Consider the following 20,117-nt stretch of genomic DNA (forward strand, 5'->3'; position numbering starts at 1 on the left):
CTACGATTGAGAGGAGTAAATATCGATGTAGGCAATTAAGATAAATAATTGAACTTCCGCTTGTCTTTCTACACAATGTGAGCGCTCAAAAGCTTTCTGCTACAAGTCTCATTCACACAGTCACACATGTATATATTTTATCTATATACCTAAGCACTTTTACCTGAGTGTGTCTGCACTTAGATATCGAAAAAAGCACTTGTATGAACGTGTGTGTGACTGGGTGACTGAGGCTTGTAGTAAAAAGCACTTTAAATGGTCAGCTAGAGTACAAAAGCTCCATAGAAGTCCATTTATCTAACATTCGCACACAAATGAAGCAAGGTTCAATATTTTACCCAGAATGCTTCAAGATCAGCTTTCAGACTGGTGGATGACACGCTCCACCACGTGAGCCGCCCTCCAACCTTACAGTACCTGGTTTCTGAGGTGGGGTCCCATTCAAGTACTAAACAGGCCTGATGCTGCCCAGCCCCTGCCCAGTCAACACACATACGTGGGGCCCAAATAGGGAGCATCAGGGCTAATATTTGGGGCCCACTTGGGAAACCCAACTGGGGTCCAGCTAATTTTGTCCTCAGTTTCCATGGTGGCCCCAAATGTGTTTGCCCACATAGGTTAATGACGGACCCTGGATGGGCCCCAAATCAGGCCCAGCCAATAAACAAGTGTGGGACCCAGATGGGTAGAAGTGGGTCTGATAGTTGGGGCCCACTTGGGTTACCCACCTGGGACCCAGCTACTTTTGTCCTCAGTTTTCATGGTGGCCCCAAGTGTGTTTGCCCAGATGGGCTAATGACGGGCCCTGGATGGGCCCCAAATCAGGCCCAGCCAATAAACAAGTGTGGGACCCAGATGGGTAGAAGTGGGTCTGATAGTTGGGGCCCACTTGGGTTACCCACCTGGGACCCAGCTACTTTTGTCCTCAGTTTTCATGGTGGCCCCAAGTGTGCTTGCCCAGATGGGATTTTGGATACTACAGTAAGCTAAAATTTAAATCACCTGTACAACAAAGTCAGTTTATCTTTTTTATTAATACTGATTAATATGACATTTTAAAACAGTATGCAGTATAACAGTAATTTTTTATATACTATACAAATATTTTTTTTGTTTAGAGAACATGTTGACAAAAAAGGTCCCCAGTATACACAAAACAATAACAAATCAATGTTATACAGTTTAAACGAAAAAGAAATGCACTGAAACACAGCTTCTCACTCATTCAGTGATCCATTGGTCCTGAAAAAAAAAAAGTGCATTTTTTCACAAATAACATCAGATTTGCAATACTACTGGAGTTGTTTTGAAAGTTGTGCTGATCAAGTTGTTTGACTGGCTGGAGTTCCTGGAGCTGATTGTGCAAAGAAGAATATTGCACAAACTGCTAAACATAACTGGAAATTGTTCACATACCGTAACACAGTGAGGAACCAAAAAACGGTTTCGTGAGAGCTGTCTTCAAGTATGCTGCAAACCAGAGAGAAATATGTGGTCATTCCTGGCAGCAGCCATCACCCTCCAGAACAACATGAGCTGATGCCCCCCCCCCCCCCCCCCATAAAAAACCCAAACATAATTTCCCTCAATAATACAGTATTTGTAATTAATTTAATCTCCACAGTCTATCTAAACCGAGTCACTAAGGTATACCTCTCCTGCACGCGACACTGTGCCCTTGCCATGCGATTTCCTCCTCTATCTCTTGCACCAATAAACCACTTGGATGCTGCCTTTTCTGCCTCTTTTCTGGTAATCTGGCTTGTAAGAGCATTTTTTTTCAAGCTGCCTGTAAAGCACAGATATTGACCACAAGAAAGTGAGACTATATTACTGAATCTAAAGACACAGCTGTAATTCTCTTTTTTTGTTACATACTTATATTTATACTGTGACACGGCATAAGATCTCACATAAATGTAGAACCAAAGTATTAAAACCTTAAATCAGTGAGCTCGTTCAGTGAGAGACTGAGATTACCGAAAAGCACCACTGAACGACACAGGAAATCATTCCTGCCTGTGGCCATCTCCCTGTACAACGCATCCACTTAACACACTGTTTGCTGCTACAGCTACACATGTTTCTTTTCCAAATATTTATTTATAAGTGACTTATGTATGTATGTATGTATGTATGTATATATATGTATATATTGTACTATTCTTAGTTAGCGTATTGTCTGTCTTGTCTTAATGTTGGTTTAAAATGGAGCACTGTAACAAAAAATAATTTCCCCCAGGGATCAATAAAGTATTCTGATTCTGATTCTGATAAATTGATTGGAAGACTGACTACAGCTGAAATGAGCATCTGTTATTCAAACATCAACAAAATATCTTACAACTAATGAGCTTACCATATAGCACTTCAAAAATCTTAAGCCCTCGAAATTCCCGCTTTCCATGGCGCCCAACGAAGTTATATTGCCTGGAAAGAGCATTGTCCATAATGAAGGCCATCATTCTTCTGGTGGCTTCATCAACAGTGCTCCCTCCGATCTCTGCCACAACAGCAACCTTAGGACACACAAGGACAATAATTTTACCGACAGTAGTACCATCAGTCACACCTAAAAGAAAACCTGCACAGCTACACAGTAATTAGGCTTAATAATTTTGATGCTATTTGATTGAGAAAGAGTTAAGTATCAAAGTCAAACACTGTCTGATGTAAATGCAAAGAGCTAAATGACTGATCCACCAAAAGTAATTTCTTAAGGTTTGGCGTGGCACAACTTGTAAAGTACAACTTATTTTATTTTCAAAAACAGCAACTTTTGTGGAGCTCACCTTCCGCCACTTCATTGCACTGACCATGTTTGAACAAACACCAACTTTCCTTAATCATAACTGCTAGCATAAAACGCAGATTGAGGCATTAATCAATTATTGTCATTACATCATTATTATTTACCACTTCTTTCAGGAAGACAGGGTCTATCAGTTTTTGTTCCAGTGCTTCCACGTCTGCGACTGTCCGGAGAGGAAAAACAGCACCCTCGGGTAATACTGCAGCAACTGGTCCATCACGTTGTTTGAGGAGAGACTGTAGCATTCGACTGTGGATCCTCTGAGTCTCCTTAATGTCTTCCAGGAGGGTTAGAACACGTACAAACATGCTGGTATTGGTGGCTTGTACAAGTTGTCTTGGAACTGGTTGTGAAACCACAGGTGAAGGAGTTGAGGGTGGTGGTAGCTGAACAAATGGATGAGTGACGTTCTGGTGGGGAGTTTCACTTGAATGTCTATTCTCCATTGCTGATGTTGATGAGGTCTCTGGCTGTTCCGCAGCGTTGTCCCAATCCTCATCCGAGCTTGACTGGATCACTGGCCTTAAAATGAATTTAAAAAAATATTAAAAAAACCCCACAAACAATTTAGTTACTGGTTAGTCCTACAAACTAAAAACATTAATGTATAGTCCGGCATCAAAAGGAGTCTAAAACTGATTTTTAAAAGTCAAAAAGTTACAAAGTGCTATTTTAAGATCATATCTAAATCTGGTGAGCAGTAATGGTCTGCTAAAGATACTGTCAGCTTGTTTTTGTTTTTCTTATAATCACCACAATAAATTGTTGCTTTTAAGGCGTTTTAAAGAAACATAATTACCTCCTTTTCCGCTTCCCTTTTCCCAATCTGCTTCCAGAATCTGACTCAGTCTGCAGATCAGAGGTTGCTTCAGACCTCCGCAGTTTCACCCTGGCATTTTCATAGTTTTCTGTAAATTTTTGACATACATCAACAAAATGTTGTTAGTGAAATTACAGGGAAATTTTTTGTTCTGTCTTTAATGACAGAATATTTGGTAGCAATAAACAAAAATGCTTCTTACCAGCTTTCCCCAAGATGCGAACTCTGTACTGTGACCAGTTTGCATCTGGAGTAACTCCATCCTTTACAGCCTTATTGATATTGACTCTCCCTGGTGGCCAGAAACAAGAATCTTCCGCTGGTCCTGTAAACCACTTGCAAGGAATTATGGATACACCTCCACCATCCAGAAAATCAACAACTGCAAATGGATGCATGCTGGTGAGAAAGCAAAAAGAAGCCAACTAGTACAGCAGTGGCAATGCCACATATCCAGACTTCAGTGGCAAAAGCACCATTTTCTGTTTTAGTTCATCAAGTAATACAAGATTCATTTGTTTAGACAGATTTGAAACAAAGTAAATTCCAAGGCATGTTGAGTCCAATGGATAGCTGAAAAAGGCATTACAGTTTTCAAAGACCTGACACAGTGCTTTGACAACTTGGCAATCCTGTAAAATGTTTGCCACAATAAGAATTTTTCCCCCTACATTGAAACAGTTATCTCCCATGGAGCAAGAAACATATGTCTGTCCATCAGTGTATTTTCTGTACTGCTTAAAAGTTCCAAGATCACTTGTTATTGGTCCAGAGTTATGAGGCTGTTTAAGAGGAGAGGGAACAGACATCCTCTCTTTTCTTTTCTTCTGAATACTTTGCGTCTCATAGACGCGCTTGACAATTTGTTCCACAGGTTTATGAGGCCTCCGCACAATCTTTTTCAGTTTACCCAGGAAGGTTTCAAATGGGAAGCAGGAAATACTGTCCAAAGGTCCAAACTTTTTCGCATCTTCAGCTAGGTGTATTAAATTATGTACATTATAACCAACAAATTCAAGACCATAAATCGAACCAAAATCTTTCACAAACTGCTTTAAAACATCCTCTGCATAATCACAGTTCTCAATACACAAATCAGGACTAAGAAGAATTCTTATAGATACAGATAAAAGTATAAAGTGTCTATACATTTGGCTTGGTATATTATTAAATAAAACAACTGGGCCTGTGTAAAGCAAAAATTGTCTCAATTCAGTTGCTTTCCACATGCTAATTTCAAGGAGAGATCTTGGTTTCCTTGCAAAACTTTTAGGCAAATGTTGCCTGACAGAAACCATGAATGCTGAAATCACGGTTAGAATTTGCATAGACTGTCTGCATTTTCGGGGACCTTTTAACCAAAGATAAATAAGTTTTCGCATTACCCCCAGACACACAAGGTGCATATAGTCCAGCACAAAACCTGAGACTAGTCCCACACCCAACTCATTCAGAGGTGACACCCCAACCTGATGCTCTTTGTAGGCCATAGCACGAAAAGTCTCATCAGTCCTTTTCTCAGCAGAAATTTCAGGAAAACACAATCTCCTATTCACATACATGCCCTTTTGAGTGCACCGCTCACACGCATAATAGCCAGTGTGTCCCTTCACACATTTAAGAAAAGCACGAGCAGGTGCATCACAAATGAATGCATCTGGAGCAGCAACACTGAAATGGACACCATTATACTGAACTCCATCTTGTATAATTGCCCTTACATCTTGTACAAAGTCATTCAAGTACTCCTGTACATTAGAAGGTTTGGTTGTACCTGAGTATAACCCGATCACAAAAACATCACAATTTGGGATCTCCTTGATTCTACCCAGAATAGGCCACAGACTAACATTGTTGCTGCGGAATAAAGGTAGACCATCAACATTAATTCTAAGTGTTAGATTGTTTGTTAGTTTCTTTAAATCAAAATCTAAAAGCTCCAATGCTGCAACAATTGAATTCTTTAAACCAAAATGGTAGTATGATCCCCCAGCCACATTTATCACATTACATTTGCGGGCAGTTGACATCAATGTTCGAGCATCTAGTGGTACATTAAGACCTTTCTGTCTAAGAATTTTAAGAAGGGCAGACAAAGCATTATGTGACACATTGTATTCTGCAGCCCACTCTGCAAGTCCTTTTGTATCATCTGGTGTGTCTGAAAAAGCATCAGAATCGAAACAGTCATCGTCCAGATCAAATTCATTAAACTCAGACACCCCACTTTCAGAGTCTTCAGGAAACACGTCAAAGTCCAAAGCATCATAAAAGATGTCTGCAGATTGTTCATTTTGTGAACTGACTCCAGCATGTTCATCGCAATCATGGTACTCTTCCACAAGGGGTTTATTCTCAAAAGAATCTGAGAAAAAAATTAAGTCCTGATGATGATCTAACTCATTCTGCTGTGAAACGAGACGTAAATGTTCAACAACTTTCGCAGCTATTTTTCTTCTCTTTGTCCTCTCAGATTGCTCCATTGCTTTCTGAAAGATAAAATGTATAAAAATGATAAAATGTAGTATTTTTCAGTCACCTGGGTAACAGCTTGGATAGGTTACACTAACTACATCAACAGGTCCTTACTCAGAAATATTATTGGGGCCTGACAACTATCCAAAGCACATTTACATGTTATTAATCGTGGTTAATAAAGCCATTTTCTTAAATTTCATTCACTTTAGCATTTGGCTGTCACTTGTGTATTAGAAATATAGGAACAAAGATGTAAACACAAAGCGCGGAACCGATGCATCAAAATGTGTGAGATGTCAGCTTTTTCGCCGAGGGCAGGTACACTGACACTCCGTCAGGGCTGAAAGCCGACAGCTCACTAATTCTGATGATGCAGGTTTCATCACTCTCCAACCAAAATTAACTGAACCAGCAGCAAAAGAAGATCCAAACTACGCTTCATATTTGATAAATACTGTCATTAATTCCCTCTTGCTGTCTTGTTTTCACCACAATTTTAAAAAAAAAAAGAAAAAAAAAGAAAAATCACACTTCCTGCACAGCTCTCTCGTAGTGTACTTCGAGAAAAGTTTCCCCATCTGAAATCTGTTTTCCACATTATTCCCTTGCTTATTATACATCAGTGTACGGTTGTGCTTAGCGCTGTTGTCAGTTGTTTTTTTGTGCCAAATTATGCCAAATTGCAAAAAACTCAGCTTGTTCTCTAATAAAACCTCTAATAAAACCTCTAATAAAACCTCTAATAAAACCTCTGTAACTTTGCTCTGCTTTACTTCAGCAGCATCAGGTAATGTTCATATATTGATTCATGGTTTTCTTCAGTTTTTGTTCAACTGCAGAATATTTCTAAGGTTATCTGATTTAAAAAGCCACTCCAGGAAAATCTCCTTCATGTTTTTCTGTGTTTTATCCTCAGTTACTTTGGCATAAAGACATCTGCTGTGATGCTTACACCAGCCTTAAAAGCTGTTGTATTACAATAAAAGACCCTGACATCGCTTTATAAAGTAACAATTCTAATTGTTACAAACTCAAAAAAAGATTCCTACTAGTATATTTCTGGCATGAATCAAATTTTGAATATAAATGAATTTTGAAATATACACTGCTTCTTATGTCAAAGTCTGTAAAAATAAAGAAAGAGATAAACCACACATAACCCTTGCTACTATTCACTCCACTGTCCAACAGCAAAATCAAACCAATATACAGATATTAATAACATATTAATGTAATAGTGTGACTATGCAATTTATAAGTAGCCATAGTCAGCCAAGTCATAATCAAAACAACAAACATCTCAAGTTTTGAGATCATTGCAAACCCTCCTGGCCAATAACCACACAAGCTGTCCATGAAGGAAGGTTGATAAAGGAGCATGCACAAAATTCAAACAAATTTAAGCCATAATGAAACAAATTAAAATAACAGTGCACATGCACAAATCAGGCACCAGACAAACACTTAAAGATCACAGATCTTTAGAACCACATCCAAAGAGCAATTGCTTTTCTTTTTTATAAATAAATAAATGTGTAGATTCTAGCCAAATATACATTACAAAAGGAAAAAAGGAGGGCCACAGCAATCATAGTAAAAGGAGTTTGCACTGTGGCCCTAACAAGACCGATCAGTTCTGCTTAAATAATCAGTTTCCCTCATGTACAGAGCTTGCACAACAGTGAGAGGCAGATTCTAGAGTCAGTACACTATTTCTGATTAAGTTCTCACTAAAACAACTACACACATAAAGTTGCATGAATGTGTATGAAATGTGTATGAAAAAAAAAACCCAAACAAATCAAGAACACCTATATTTTATTTGCTTTTTCTGGAAAAATGAAAACAATGGCAAGAAAAATGATGATGTCTTCTACAGAAATAGAGTGCTCACTGATCTGCCTCTCTGACTGCTGTGCATGCTCCTGACACAGGGGCAAAAGCTGGGGACTAGTTGCTCATGGCCATGGCCTACCCTCATCACTTAGCGGTGAGGAATGAAGCTGATAAAGACAACACCAAAGCAATTTTGGTTGCTCTGATAGTGAAAATACCCTCCCATATTCCTCTTAAAAAATTAGAACTTCGTTAAATTGGTCTAATACAGTCCTTTATTAATACTAATCATAGAGAAAAACCAAGATAACGTTTAAGTACAACTTGATGTTAAGTACACGCAGTAATTAATTTTGGTGCTAGTTAAGCAGTATACAGGACACCAGAAAATGCTTTCAAACTGTGAAAATTGGCTAAATCCAACATTACGTAAAAATTTCAACTAGCTTAGCATTGCTTGAGTGCTAGGAAAAAGTTTGCCAGCACTTGTGCCATTCATTACTTTGCAGCATCATAACTTTGTAAACATTTCATTTATACTTAGGGATTCAAATTAAGTCAAAAAAGTTCTTACCCTTACTGCAGATAAGTTCGTAGCTCAAAGATGCACTTAATCCAAAAATTGTCAGCTTAACTGTCAGCTTTGTCCAAGGGCGCGAAATGAAGAATGTTCCAGAATGGGGGGGGGGACGGGTTCAAGAAAACCTCGTGATATTTCATGAAATAACGCGAGATTTCAAAAAGGGTTAACCCTAACCCTCCTACATGGAGTGAAATTTTTTTCCCACTCAAATGTAAAACCATTTATTTTATTTTATTAAGCGTCTTACAATTTTAAGTCATATCTGTTCTTTGTGTTTCACTTATATTAATATATTTTATATGTATATTTTGTTATTAATTAAATATACATATGCTGCCTGTGGCATAATTTATTATCAGTTATTTCATCTTAATTCATGTTTATACTTACACATGACTAATAATTATACTTAACTAAGGTCATTAAACTCAGTTGCCTGTTCATGCAACTTCCCATATGTTACCCATATGGTGCCCATAGAACATAGCCCATCTGGGCTGGCTCAGGTGGGTCCTACCTGGCTAACCCAGGTGGGTCCCAGATTGGATGCCCATTGTAAGCCCATCCCCACTTGGAACCCCCATAGCCCATGTGGGGCCCACATACTGGTGTTTACTGGGTGAGATCAGATTGATGAGATCAGGCGTGCTCAGGTGTTATGGTTGTAAGCTGTAAATCTGTTAAAAGATTTGGGCAACTGGGCTTCCGTGTTCACTGGTGTACCTCATGGATTAGTCAACAGGAGGTTATAGGCCTACATTTATTTCAATTAAATCAATAGAATTAATTGTGCCAGTTTAAGCCATGAACAGGATACCTGAGCATGCACCGTTCAAAACAATCACTAAAGTCTTTTTCACACATAAACCTGAGAAACTGTCTGTAGAATCAGGACCATCCAAAGTGTCACTTTTACATGCACAGCAGGAAAAAAGTCTTATTCAGACTCATTCTCACTCTGGGAAATATTCCATTTGGTTTAGAGACACATGTTTAGACAGCGCCACTGTGGGTGGAGTGCAGACAACCAAGTGGAAAAATATGAAGTGAAACTAAGTTGAATAGAAGTCTTTTTTTTTAGACATGAACTTTTTTAACTTGAGGGTAGGCATGTGAGAGCATCTCTGCTACTTTGCTTGCAGCTATTAGCTCAGTTGAAGAAAGTTGCTCAGTTTATGGGCTGAAAGATTTTGCTCTTTTCAACAAATCATTCACAAATAACACAACACCACCTCATCAAGTTAATTGTATTGCTGTTTTGTTGTATGTTTACAATGGGTGAAATAAAAACGCTGTTTCTGTTTTGTTTTGTTTACTTTTTTTTCAGATAAAAGTGCTTTATGATGCTTTTATACTGTAACTGTTCCGACTACCGTTTTCTCCCACGAGTGGCTGTGAATTTTAGCGTGACATCTTCTGTTTTATGGGACGTTTTAAAAAAAAAAAGAGAAGAAGCCTTGATGTCAGTAGGACATGCCACTACAGCCAGCTTCATGTCTCCAGGCTGTCTCTCCCAGACTGTATAAAATTGCTAATTGAAGGATGTGTAAGCTGCCTGTTTTGCTGGAAAGAAGGGCCAGTGTGTATTTTTTTTATTCCACAAAAAATAAATTGATAACTGCAAATTAAATATCAAAAGAAATCAATACAATCTTGGCGTCATTCTTTATTTCAATCACAGATGATGTCACACATCAAAGACGAGCAAGTTTGCAAGACTTGACTTTTATTACAGTGCGATAAAAAATTAGCAGTTAAAAAAATTTGACTTGTCTTAAATACAAGTATTAAAGCTAATACATATTATGCAATAAGTTCAAATTATTATTCTCTTCATTCCCTAACAGCTGAAAAAGTCTGTTACAGTAACCTATACATAGTCTGTTTGAACTATAACTGGCAGCACTGACACACTGAAAATATTCTCAGTGAATTAAAGCTGACTATGGATTTGTATGACCACCAGGTAAGTTAGTAACAAAAAAGTTTGGAAATGTTTCATTTTATCGTATATATGTATAGAAAAAGTCTCACAATTTAAAATGTAAGACCTCAGTTAAGAGCTTTCTATTAAGCAGCAAAACCCCAGTTCCCAAAAAGATGAGACTCTATGTAAAAACCCATATTTAAATTACAATAAAATACAGAAAACATATCAAATATTTAAAATGAGAAAATGTACGATTTTATGAATAAATCTTGGTTGATTATGAATATGACATCAGCAGCACGTCTCAAAACAGTGAGCAGAGGACAAGAAAAGGCTGGAAAGGTAAGTGGTACTAAAAAGAAACAGCATGGTTTCATAATAGAAGAATCTGGGTGGTGGCCTGCCTGCAGTACAGGCATATTATGAAATGGAAAATACAGCAAAGAAGACCCAGGACTGTTGAGGAGCTACAATGCTCAGGCCAATATATGACAACATTCTTCCTCAAGAAGTCCAGAAATCTGTCTCCTCACTTTCTAAACGTTTATGGATTGCTGCTAAAAGAAGAGGGGATGAGGATTTTTGGAATTGGGGTTGTATAATCATGTGCTATTTGGTATTTTATAATCAGAAGTCGAGTCAGCTCCAGTTTTTGGATCACAAAGGATGCTTTAGCTGCACAAGCATTAAAAATTGGAGCATCAACCACTGAAGATAATCGGGTCAGGCACTGCAGTGGCACACTGAGCATCTTTAAATCACAAGCACAAAACTTCGTGGACAATTGTGACACTGAAACATCAACCCGCAATAGAAAACTAGTATTTAAAACTTCTCCAGGATTTAAAAAAAAAAAAAAAAATTTAAGGAAGAAGTTTAAATAATAAGCATGATGACTTTGTGAACAAATGGAAGATTTAAAAAAGTGCTTTGTTAATCAGAGAGTGGTGGTGCATTAGTAGTAGGCAAAAATGACACACACCTGGCTCTCTTCTGGCAACAACCGTCTAAAAAAGTGCAAAGTTCAGTTATTAAATCCCTTATTCTCCTTTTTACAATGTAGCAGTTATGTTTAAAGACTCATGCAGCAGACTGTATTCCAGCTCAGGTTACCACTGGGCTTGTGTGAATTGAAATACAGTCTCTGTTTTATGCTCTGATTAATTCAATTTTGTCTCTTTTGCAGGCACAGGGTTGATTTCTGTCGTGTTGGATATCCTGGACCTGTATTTTAGGCTGTGAGACAGGTACAGTTGTATTTATTCTGTGATCGGCACCACCCTCCTGCCAGCTACAAACACCTCCACGATGTTACGATCATCACCTGACACAGAAAAAGAAAGGGAGATAAGCATAAAGCAAATGGCTCGTAACTAGGGATGGGTACCGGTATCCGGTGCCATCTGACATAAACGGTAGTAACCAGACCGAAAAGCAGCGAACATTTCGGTGCTTTTTTTCCTGAGCTGTGAAACACTTTAGATTCTAGCCAATCATTTTACGTTTCCGAGGATAGTAGGCGGGCCCAGGTACGTACGTTCTTTTAGAGCAGAGCTACAGATTAAAAATGCCCAAGGCGAAGCGGTCAAAGTCTGTCTGTACTTCACAGCAAAATATGCAAACTCAGCAGCCTGCAACAAGTGCTTTAAGCTGATACTGTCAAAGGAGGTAACTCCTCAAATCCGATGAAACACCTGGCGACGCATAGCGTTTTTTTTTTAAAGCCGAGAAATGCGCCGTATTTGATAGCTTGCTGCGAGACCTCACACCGTGCACATCTACTGCGGGTGTGGTGCCTGTTATCGGATTCGGAGTTTGCAACATCCCCAGAGAACCCGAAGAGTAGAGTCCTGGCCCCTAGCCCTGCCAGTGTAGCAGAAATGATGATGGATGATGATGGCAGCAGCAGCCGTTCTTCTCTGCGTGAGTAGCTTAATGTTGTTTGTGTGTAATTTACGCTGAGTAGGCTAACCACGTTATTACATTAATGCACGTAAGGTGAACTAGCAAACACCACCATAGCTACATGCAGCTGTCTTCTTGTTTGATGGCAGATACTCCCTTCACCCTGGCCAAAAAGGCTAAAATGACCAAAGAAAAAGTGGAAAACAGTTAAACACGAGAAGTTTTTGGACAAAGTTTGTGTTTTTTCCATTGATTAAGCACTGCCTCCAGCCAAGAGTGACACCATATATGCCCCATAGCTGCAGAAAAGGCACACATTGTTATCTTTTTACAAAAAAAAAACAAAAAAAACAAAAAAACAGCTGAACATGAGAGGTTTTTGGACCAATTTTGTGTTCTCCATTCTTTAAGCACCGGCACCGTTTCAAAAGTACCGGTTTGGCACCAGTATCGGATAAAACGTAAACGATACCCATCCCTACTCGTAACACATCAAAGTCACATTAAACTGAGATTTTCTGGAGCAAAAAGAAAGTGACACTCACCCAAATTCAAGAATTTTTCCAAAAGAATCTGAAATTCAAGATATTATAGATTATTGTGAGACTCCAATTAGAGTTTATTTAGTTAGTTTGTTTTGCTTTAATTCATTCATTTCAACCAATTTAGACCAACCTTTGGTTCCTCGTCCTGGATGAGATCGATAGGCCCACCCTCAGCAGCTACATTAATCCTCAGGGCATCAAAGTCTTTGCCAACTTCAAAGTTCCCTGTTTGGTCATCTAAGGACAAGGCTACAGAAAGACAGGCATAATAAATAAACAGTTTCTTAATGTGGGGACAGTTAGTTCATCAAAAAGATGAGATATATGACTACATAGCTACTGAGCACATGCCTATTACTATTTCTGTTATCATAATAGTGCTAATCATAATGTTTACTAAAGAACTTCTAGTTTTGAATGGCTTACCCTGACTGCCTCCCAGTGTGGCTATTCTGAACACCTCCTCAAAACTGAGTGTTTTGTATTTTGGGTCCTGGATGGTCAAGACTTTAGATGCATCCAGAGCTCTCCTCACAGCATCGAGCATAGAGGCGGAGTAGCCTCCAGCCACATCTGGTACAGCACCACAGACACAGACAGGACAGGGCAATGAAAAAATATGAAAAGCAGCCACTTGGTTTGTCAGGATTTCCAGGACGGCGTTGTCAGGTTTTCCCTATAATCGTAAAAACGTTTTGAACATTTGCTGTGGCACCATTCTAGTGTTAGTGTGTGACATCACTGATTCCTGGATCTTTTCCTTATTATTCCCCACCACTTCGTGCTGCAGCAAAAGCATCTATTAAATCAAAAGTTTTATCAACTTTGAGCTTAACTTCACACCTTTAAGCTGACCTGGATTCTGAAGCTCCCAGTTGTATAATAAAACTTTAAAGTGATTGTTGCTGAAGATTAGTTAATTAATAACAATGTGCACTAGTGTGGGCCAGAGTTTACAAAAGCTTAATCATCACACATCATTTTATGACTTCCTTATGGTGTGAATTGGTCTGTTTGCAAAATTAAAACTGTGTTCACACTTGCTCTGCTCTCCCACCTGTTCCCAGCCCCAACTTTACTTTGTGTTTCAGGACGTTGCGGACATTTAACACTCCACTGCACAACCTGGATAGATGGTGAGAGAGAGAGAGATGACAATCAAACTCATTCATTATGTAAAACTTCATAGACTTTATTTCATGGCTCTTGGTCAGATATGGTTCTAGAAACCATAAAGTACTTACGAAAAGTTGGAATTGGGACAGTGGGACAAAGAGGCTCCAGTCTCTCTGAACAGAGCCAACTCTTCATCACTGAGGTGGCACCCGTGGGCCATCACTGTCTGTGAATCACCCCATCATTAATAGTGTCAGTGGTTGTAAGTATTTATATAATGTTTTGTGTAAAAATGTCCGATCGTGTGCAGGCAGGAGTGTACTAACCTTGTCAGTTAGCAGGTTGTGTTTGCGATAGACATCTGTGTAAGACTCTGATTCGGGAAACAGCTCCTTTACAAGCTTTACTTCCTCATGAGTTTCACTGATATGACTCTGACAATGAAGAAACACATCAGATATTCAAGTGATAGCTTAAGAAAACCTCTGACAAAAGCTCTAGCATTCAGATTGAGTGGCAGCACAGTTGCTGCATTACGCCAAACATGTATGTGTGCATTTTACCTCATCGTCCCAACATTACAATGTCTCTTTGGAATACAAGTCTCCTGCAGACATAGCCTAGTTTGACTCACCTGAATGTGCAGGTTGTTATTTTTAGCGATTTCTCCCAGCTGCTCGAGCAACGCTCCTGTGCAGGATGGAGCGAAACGGGGAGTCACCACAGGCTTCACTAAAGGGTACTGCCCTCAGAGGACGGAAGGAGAGACTATCAGAAAACGTATTTTTTCTAATATCTTTGAAAAGTCCTGTTTATTGTATTAAAGAATCTTACCTTTTTCTCCAGAAGCTCTTTAATGAACCTTCAGAGAGCAAATTAACAATGTAGTTTATTTATCTGTGGCAGATACATTTACTGATATCAAAAATTATCTATTTTTGCAACTGAAACTTGTGCTGAGAACAGATCTGCTGGTAATCATGTGTACTGAAGCACAACTGGCATATTTGTGTGATTTAATGTCATATATTTTGTTTTCATGTGTGATTCTGTTAAATTGGGACCTTAAAATTTTAATTCAGGGAAAGATCCTAAGTAGAATTAGATTCAAGGTTATGCCATAAGGGAGCATCCCTTACATTAAGGTTCTGGTTTTCTTAAAGCTCCGACCTCAACCCCATTGAGAATTTGTGGACTACGCTCAAAAGCAGAGTTTGTGCAGGAAACACAGGAACTCTACCAGTTGGTCAAATATTCAGCCAGAATCATGCCAGAAGACTATGGTTGAGGTGCAACTTGCTAAGTGTATTTATATATTTGAAACCGTATGTAATATTTTGACGCTGTGTTGATTACTGAAAATCCCATGTAAATCTAAACTTTTGGAACCTATTCTTGGCTTTTACACTCATCAAAGATGTGTGCTGTACAATCATTCCACCACAGAAAACAATCAGTTAAAAAAGACCATGGCAGCCAAGCCCATGAGTTTATGTTGACTTTTGACCACAATTACAACCAAACAGGTGATACCTTCACTGTTCTTTTCCACTACTGAAAAAGTATTTCTTTTTACCATATAGTGTTGACATGTCTGTCTATGATATCAGATTAACTCCCACAAAAAAAAAAAAAATTTGTAACACATTTGGCATCAATCTGGAAAAATCTGTATCAGGGTCTCTGACATAAAGGCTTAAAGCTTAACTGCCTCTTTTACGATCCAGACTAAATAATTACAAAGTAACCAAACCTGTTCTGTCATGGAATATCTTTACATTGAAAGAACATTGTAACACAACATCTGCTTTACGGTATTAAGCATCTAATACCTACCGACAGGTCTCGTCTTGAGAGTCCTGCAAGGTCTCTTTGTAATGTTTCACACAATCGTTCCTGTCCATGCACACCTTGCCAACCAAAGCACGCTGTCCAAAGTCATCTGCAAGAAAGGCATCAGTGAGTAAACAGGAACATAAGTAAACATTCATCCTTTCAAAGCTGTTACTGAGTATTTGATTTAATTAGATTTTTGAGGACAAAGCTCAGTCATTGTCAACTCATGTTAAATGAAGAGTATTTGTGCAGTTGCGATGCTCACATATAATAAACAGCCTCCGTAATGTCACCTGTGTGTCCTTGAAAGGCCCTACACATGTCAGAGTAAAATCTTGTTCTAACTCCTTATGCCAGTCATCTGATATAAATGCACGCAGAGCCATTTTCTAAATAAATATTGTGTAATGTGGAAGTTAGTGCATTTTAGTGCTAAACAAGTTCAGCAGCACCGCTTGCAATAATATGGCTTTTTGTTTTGATAGGACTAAAGATAGTTTAGGTCAGTCGTTCAGTTAGCACGACACCAGAGGCCTGATACGGAGGCAGCTAAGTGAAATAATTAGGAATACTCCTGCTACCAGGCTGAGTTTATCCCAGAGATGTACTGTTTGCAACCATTAAAAAATGCTTTGTTAAACAGATTATTGTGCTGTAAAATCCTCAGGTGATCAGGTTACAGAAGTTAGGATGTAAGACGGTTGAAAAACTGCACTTTCTTTTACATCCCATCGTTAGACAGCTGCATTATTTTTCATCCATGGACATGCCCACACGTGATTTAAGCTTTCTAGGTGTGTCTCGTCTTTGCTTGTTTATTATCTGTGTATATAAGATGGAAAAATTTCTATTTCCCCCTGTAAAGTGAAGTGAATGACTTCTATGGGATGATGACGCTACTGCTCACTTGATATATGACCTCAGTAAACATTTGCCTAGTTTGTTTATGTTCTCGATCACAAGTTTCAAGCCCATACAACAGAACATGATGTTCTTTTAATAAATGGCCCTCTCAATTACGGAGAACAATATTACACATTGTGGCATGCTTTAGGGTGTAGCTTGATAGGCTAGTCACTACAAATCTCAGATCTACACCTCTGTTGTCAGGTGTGGTTTCATAACTCTAAAATTATGTGGTCCAGCTATGATAAAACATTTTGTGTCTGATCTGTCGGAAAAACTATATCGCTGTATCCGAGCTTGAACCTGGACTGAACAAATTGGTTTGTTGCAAGTATATTCTTAAGCTTTTCTCATGTTAAATGTATGGTTTGGAAATACTCCAACTAGCCTATACACAAGCACATGCCTCTGTTCAACAGTTCAGAGTTCAAAGTTAAGAGTTCAATGCCCCTGATTGCACAAAATGACTCTGTAAAGTTGCCAATAACAGGGTTTGATGCGTTGGGGTTACATCATTACAAATTCATGTGCGTGTGTGTTCAGTGTTATATAATATGACAGGAACAAGATAAAGCTAGGGTATAAAGGTGAAGGACCATTTCTCTGCAGTGTTTATGAAACATATCGTTAGAGTGAAGAAAGGCAAGAAAAAAATTAAATAACTGAGTCTGAGTCAAAGCATCATAACATACTGCACATGATGATGATTGTAAAGAAGTGAGACAAACTAGTATTCTGATGATTTTTAGGCACTTTTATATTATTAGCACAGCCTTCAGTAAAGTCCGCTTCCTTATCTTGTCATCTTAAATTATGGAAAATTTAAAAATATCATCGTAGCTTATTACACATAAAAAACAAATGTGATATACATTTAAAGAATTAAGAGGCCTACTGTAATGCTTCAAAATAAACATTCAGCTCAAAGTGTGTGTTTGTGCATGTGTTTTAGTATAAGACATCTTACTTGCAATCTGGCCCAGCAAAAGAGAAGCTTCAGTGTGAATCGTAGCAAAGTAGCATGCAGTCGTTGTTCCATTTCTCAGAGTTCTTCTCTGTAAAGCACAGGGATCATATCACAGGATTAAGACCAAATCAACACTTCTGAGACCCTTAACTCACAGGCTGAGTCACAATCCGATTTCTTTTTTGGCTTGTTGAATGTCTTTAATCAACAACTTTGAACTGATGCAAATGTTCAAAGTTTCACATCAAGAAATAAGTGTCCAAAGTCACTTGTCTCTTGATGTTGGCAAACTCACCACTATTTGAGTGTAGACCTTGCGGGCGAACTCCAAGTCCTTGAAGCATGACTCCACAGGAAAGGTGTAAGCATTAAGCCACTGCAGTAACGGCATGTCCAATGCGGTGCCAGCGTAGCTGTACTGTGATGCATGGATGTGGGTATCTACAAGTCCTGGCATGAAGAACTCACTAGAATGAAGCAAGCCAAAAAAAACTGCTTTATGACATATGAAAGAAATCACTTTCTTCCAATACAAGATGAGCATCCATCTATCCATCCATTTTCTTTATATCTATATGTGTGACAATATAATGCAAACAAGCTCTGATTTACTATAATGACATCAAGATTATATAATAAACTTACTGTTGTGCCAGCTGAGTGATGTCAGATGTTTTGAATCCAAAGGTCTGGGACAGTTTTTCTAACTCCTTGCCTTCCCTAATAAAAGCAATCTGACCGCAGAATGTAAATTAGACCGGGGTTAAAAGCATACATGCAGAAAGGTGTTTGTAATTAAGCAAGCTGAGAGAACTGAGAGCTTAGGGGGAGGCTTTGGAAGAAAATAGACAGCTGTATATTTTTAATACGTTTGCTTAAAATGTATTTTCATCAACAGTTTACAAACATATTCCTTTGTCCACAACAACCGAGACCAGAATCTATTATGGATTAAAAAAAATTCATATTAAAAGTTATATATCTTTTTTTTTTATTAGACACGTTGTAATCAGGCAGGTGCACTGTAGGCGTCTATTTATAATATAAAGTGTTCTGTACCAGGGGGTTTACTGTTTGCCATACTGCCAAAGTTGCTCAGCAACAGCTAATTATATGAGAAAATTAAAATAGCCTAGCCTGTTATACCAGATTTACGCCCTGAAGCCTGATTTACCCCTTTGTCAGTTAAAAATAGTCATCAAGATATTTATCAAATGTAAAACGCAAACAATGTATTCTGGAATTCCACAAACCTTTCCCTGTGCATCCACTCCCAGGAGCGCATCTTTCAGGATCTGTAGCGCCGTTTGCTGAGTCGAGTGGACAAACGTGCCCCTGTAGACGAAGGCTATTGCAGTGTCGGCTCGGTCGGAGTTCGCCATTTCTTCTCCATGTAAGTCGCGGTGCAGCAGTGAGATACAGCGGGATCGAGTCGGGTATTTGTCCTCTGCCAGTGCCAAACACCACCTGACGGCAGAGGTCTTGAGCAGCCAATGAGAGGACAGGGTGTGCATGTCGGGATCGTCCCGTCTATATGTTATAACACTTGTAACGTGTGATCTGATAAGCTTAAGGATGAATTTCATGTTTTGCCTTTGTTATCCTGGCTTAGTATGAGGTGCGTAATGCAAAGTATCAAAGTTATCCACGAGTCAATGCTTTCTGCTGAATAGTAAACTTTGTAGTGGTCAAGGTTTCTAAAAAGAAACATGACCACTCAGAAATCAGCGCAAAAGACAGAAAAAGCTCGCACTTTCCGTCGTTTCTTTTGCGCAAATTTAGACGTAAGCATATATACAGGGAGTGCAGAATTATTAGGCAAATGAGTATTTTGTCCACATCATCCTCTTCATGCATGTTGTCTTACTCCAAGCTGTATAGGCTCGAAAGCCTACCACCAATTAAGCATATTAGGTGATGTGCATCTCTGTAATGAGAAGGGGTGTGGTCTAATGACATCAACACCCTATATCAGGTGTGCATAATTATTAGGCAACGTCCTTTCCTTTGGCAAAATGGGTCAAAAGAAGGACTTGACAGGCTCAGAAAAGTCAAAAATAGTGAGATATCTTGCAGAGGGATGCAGCAGTCTCAAAATTGCAAAGCTTCTGAAGCGTGATCATCGAACAATCAAGCGTTTCATTCAAAATAGTCAACAGGGTCGCAAGAAGCGTGTGGAAAAACCAAGGCGCCAAATAACTGCCCATGAACTGAGAAAAGTCAAGCGTGCAGCTGCCAAGATGCCACTTGCCACCAGTTTGGCCATATTTCAGAGCTGCAACATCACTGGAGTGCCCAAAAGCACAAGGTGTGCAATACTCAGAGACATGGCCAAGGTAAGAAAGGCTGAAAGACGACCACCACTGAACAAGACACACAAGCT

General features: G+C 38.9%; 3 protein-coding genes across 3 annotated transcripts; all 3 read right to left on the minus strand.

Annotated features, from left to right (window-relative positions):
• Positions 1–1,408: 1,408 nt before the first annotated feature.
• On the minus strand, positions 1,409–4,030 carry LOC146621073 (uncharacterized). The gene is made up of 5 exons (XM_085367732.1): positions 3,835–4,030; positions 3,612–3,720; positions 2,917–3,334; positions 2,360–2,519; positions 1,409–1,470 (listed from the first exon to the last, which is right to left on the minus strand). The coding sequence occupies exons 1-5, from the start codon at positions 4,028–4,030 to the stop codon at positions 1,409–1,411; spliced, it is 945 nt and encodes a 314-aa protein (XP_085223858.1).
• A 27-nt stretch (positions 4,031–4,057) lies between these two features.
• LOC146621074 (uncharacterized) lies at positions 4,058–6,493 on the minus strand. The gene is made up of 2 exons (XM_085367733.1): positions 6,439–6,493; positions 4,058–5,997 (listed from the first exon to the last, which is right to left on the minus strand). The coding sequence occupies exons 1-2, from the start codon at positions 6,491–6,493 to the stop codon at positions 4,058–4,060; spliced, it is 1,995 nt and encodes a 664-aa protein (XP_085223859.1).
• A 3,698-nt stretch (positions 6,494–10,191) lies between these two features.
• gda (guanine deaminase) lies at positions 10,192–19,152 on the minus strand. The gene is made up of 14 exons (XM_085367209.1): positions 18,988–19,152; positions 18,380–18,468; positions 18,030–18,201; positions 17,735–17,822; positions 15,862–15,967; positions 14,860–14,887; positions 14,660–14,767; positions 14,352–14,459; positions 14,154–14,251; positions 13,967–14,034; positions 13,336–13,482; positions 13,040–13,158; positions 12,910–12,937; positions 10,192–11,783 (listed from the first exon to the last, which is right to left on the minus strand). The coding sequence occupies exons 1-14, from the start codon at positions 19,114–19,116 to the stop codon at positions 11,719–11,721; spliced, it is 1,353 nt and encodes a 450-aa protein (XP_085223335.1). The 5' UTR covers positions 19,117–19,152; the 3' UTR covers positions 10,192–11,718.
• Positions 19,153–20,117: the final 965 nt, after the last annotated feature.

The sequence above is a fragment of the Diplotaxodon limnothrissa genome, linkage group LG12, assembly GCF_057381915.1.
Source record: "Diplotaxodon limnothrissa isolate DT_005_m linkage group LG12, D_limnothrissa_male_GT1.1, whole genome shotgun sequence".
Taxonomy (NCBI): Eukaryota; Metazoa; Chordata; class Actinopteri; order Cichliformes; family Cichlidae; genus Diplotaxodon; species Diplotaxodon limnothrissa.